General features: G+C 43.8%; 1 protein-coding gene across 1 annotated transcript; it reads right to left on the reverse strand.

Annotated features, from left to right (window-relative positions):
- Positions 1-449: 449 nt before the first annotated feature.
- LOC119596260 (serine/threonine-protein kinase pkn2-like) lies at positions 450-1,181 on the reverse strand. Its single transcript, XM_037945425.1, has one exon. The coding sequence runs from the start codon at positions 1,179-1,181 to the stop codon at positions 450-452; it is 732 nt and encodes a 243-aa protein (XP_037801353.1).
- Between the last annotated feature and the right edge of the window lie 1,319 nt (positions 1,182-2,500).

The raw sequence follows: 2,500 nt of genomic DNA on the forward strand, positions 1-2,500 counted from the left end.
ATGGCAGTCTTGAGTCCGATGCTCTAACCATTCGGCCACCGCGGCCTTGGCGATCATGGGCTTCCATGATTTTTCTTGGCAATTTAGAGCGGTGGTTTGCCATTGCCTTCCGCCCGGTGTTTTTTTTTTTTTTTTTTTTTTTTTTTTTTTTTTTTTTTTTTTTTATCGAGTCACCATCTCTATTTACCCGGCACTGACTTGGGTTGGCTTTGGCCACCCAGTGGCTAGGCAGGCAATCGAGGTGAAGTTCCTTGCCCAAGGGAAACAGCGCGCCGGCCGGTGACTCGAACCCTCGAACTCAGATTACCGTCGTGACAGTCTTGAGTCCGACGCTCTAACCATTCGGCCACCGCGGCCCCCAAACCAAAGTATATACAATTTTAAAGAAACAAAAAGTCCAGTCGTGGCCGCCCCCGCGCACCCGTCGTGAGCGACGGCGAAGGCCCTGCTCAGCGGCGGTGCAGGCGGATCCTCTCCCGCTCAAGGGCCTCCAGCAGCGCGCCCAGGCCCTGGCGCTCCCTCGGGATCAGCTTCTGGCTCTCGAAGAACCAGCGCCTCACCGGCTGCGGCATCTGCTGCTTTCCTCTGAACACCAACAGTAGCAGCTTGCCCACGGCGTAGGCGTCGGAGAGGCTGCCGCACGGGCCCGCCCTCTCGCTCCCGCAGATCTCGGGGGCGTAGGGCAGGCGCGGGTTCCACTTGATCTGCAGCCTCGGCAGCGTCCCGGCCACCATGGTCAGACCGAAGTCAATGACGGTGACCCGGGCTCCCCCCGCGCCCATCCGCACGCACACGTTAGCTGGCTTGATGTCGTTGTGGGCGAGGCCTTGCTTGTGCATGCTTTGCACGATGTTGCACACCTGCCTCACAACAGACATCCTTTGCTCCGTGTGCATGCGGCCGAGCACGTGGGCGTCGAGGGTGTGGCCGGCGTACCTGGTGACCAGGCACATCCTCTGCGGACACACGCCCACGAGGCGCTGGAACCCGTCGTGTTCGGCCAGCAGCGTCATCGCCTTCGCTTCCACGATGAAGGTGCGGAACTTCTCGAGGCTCTGGGCCTGTTTCACCACCAGCTCCTTCTCAAGGTTCAGGAAGGTGGTGCCGTAGCCGCCCTTGCCCAGTTGCCTGGGCGCCACGCCCAGGCAGCTGCGGAGTTGCTCAGCAGACAGAAGTGTCATGTGGAAGTCCACGCAGAAGCGTACCAACGAGTTGACTTCTGCCTCGAGCAACCTCCTCGGGACTGAAATGTCTGTAAACTTAATCTAGAATAAAACCTACAAACAGTTTTCAAAGTGCGCAGATAAACTCTACGGCCCAGTCGCTTGTCTGTTGTGTTGAGTGGGCATTGTGTACATGTGGCTCCTTTCCCTGTGTTGAGAAGTGTGCATCTCACTGCCTGTTGTTTTGAGCTTCTTCTGCATATATATATATATATATATATATATATATATATATATATATATATAAGGTAAATATATATATATATTAATATATATATTACACACATACAATATATATATATATATATATATATATATATATATATATATATATATATATATATATAAATGTATATATCTATTTGCACAAGGCTCCAATGTCTTTAGCTCCCAGGAAACCAATCGGGTGTCTACGTGACTTTCTGTTCCTTAAATTTATAAGTAAAAGGAGGTCGCTGTTTTATGCTGTTAATCTCGAAGTGGTTATTACTGTTAACAAAGTGCTAATGGTAATGTTACTAAAAGTACTTCTAAAACAGAAAAAAAATATATTTCCGAAAATAGAGAAAGAGGGTAAACAGGTGAAATAAGTAGGACTAGTAATCCATATGTAGAGACAATTAATAAACAAAAAATAATAATTGGACGTGGCATATATTCTCGCTATCTCGGCATTTGGGTTAAACGATTATTATTGAATGAACTTGCCAAAATAATCCAGGATTTTCGAAACCACATATATAATTTAGAGGGAAATACTGAAAAGAAATTATTTTCAAAGCAGAATTGTGAATCGCGCAATTTATAGGCACATTCAAAAGTCACGATTTTCATTTGGCAGTAATGGATTGCGTTTATATATATATATATAATTATAATATATATATATATATATATATATATATATATATATATATATATATATATATATATATATATGTATATATGTATATATATATATATATATATATATATATATATATACTCAGTTATATATATTATAACGATATGAGCGTGTGCTTACCAATATGTGATTCTAATATTTAAAAAATGTATGAGTGTGCAGTTCTGTTTAAGTATTCTGTCAAAGTTAGTTAGTTTACTTTCTGATGTTTTATCCTTGTATTAATGTAAAATGGCAAGATTCCTTAATCCATCTGCACAATTACTGATAGATCTAAAGAAAGTACTGTGGAGTAATTTAGCGGCCCAATTCAAAATTCTAGTTAGCTTCTCATTACAGAAACATGCAATCCGTGAAATAGTGCTCGAGCTCT

Source organism: Penaeus monodon, chromosome 37 (assembly GCF_015228065.2).
Source record: "Penaeus monodon isolate SGIC_2016 chromosome 37, NSTDA_Pmon_1, whole genome shotgun sequence".
Taxonomy (NCBI): Eukaryota; Metazoa; Arthropoda; class Malacostraca; order Decapoda; family Penaeidae; genus Penaeus; species Penaeus monodon.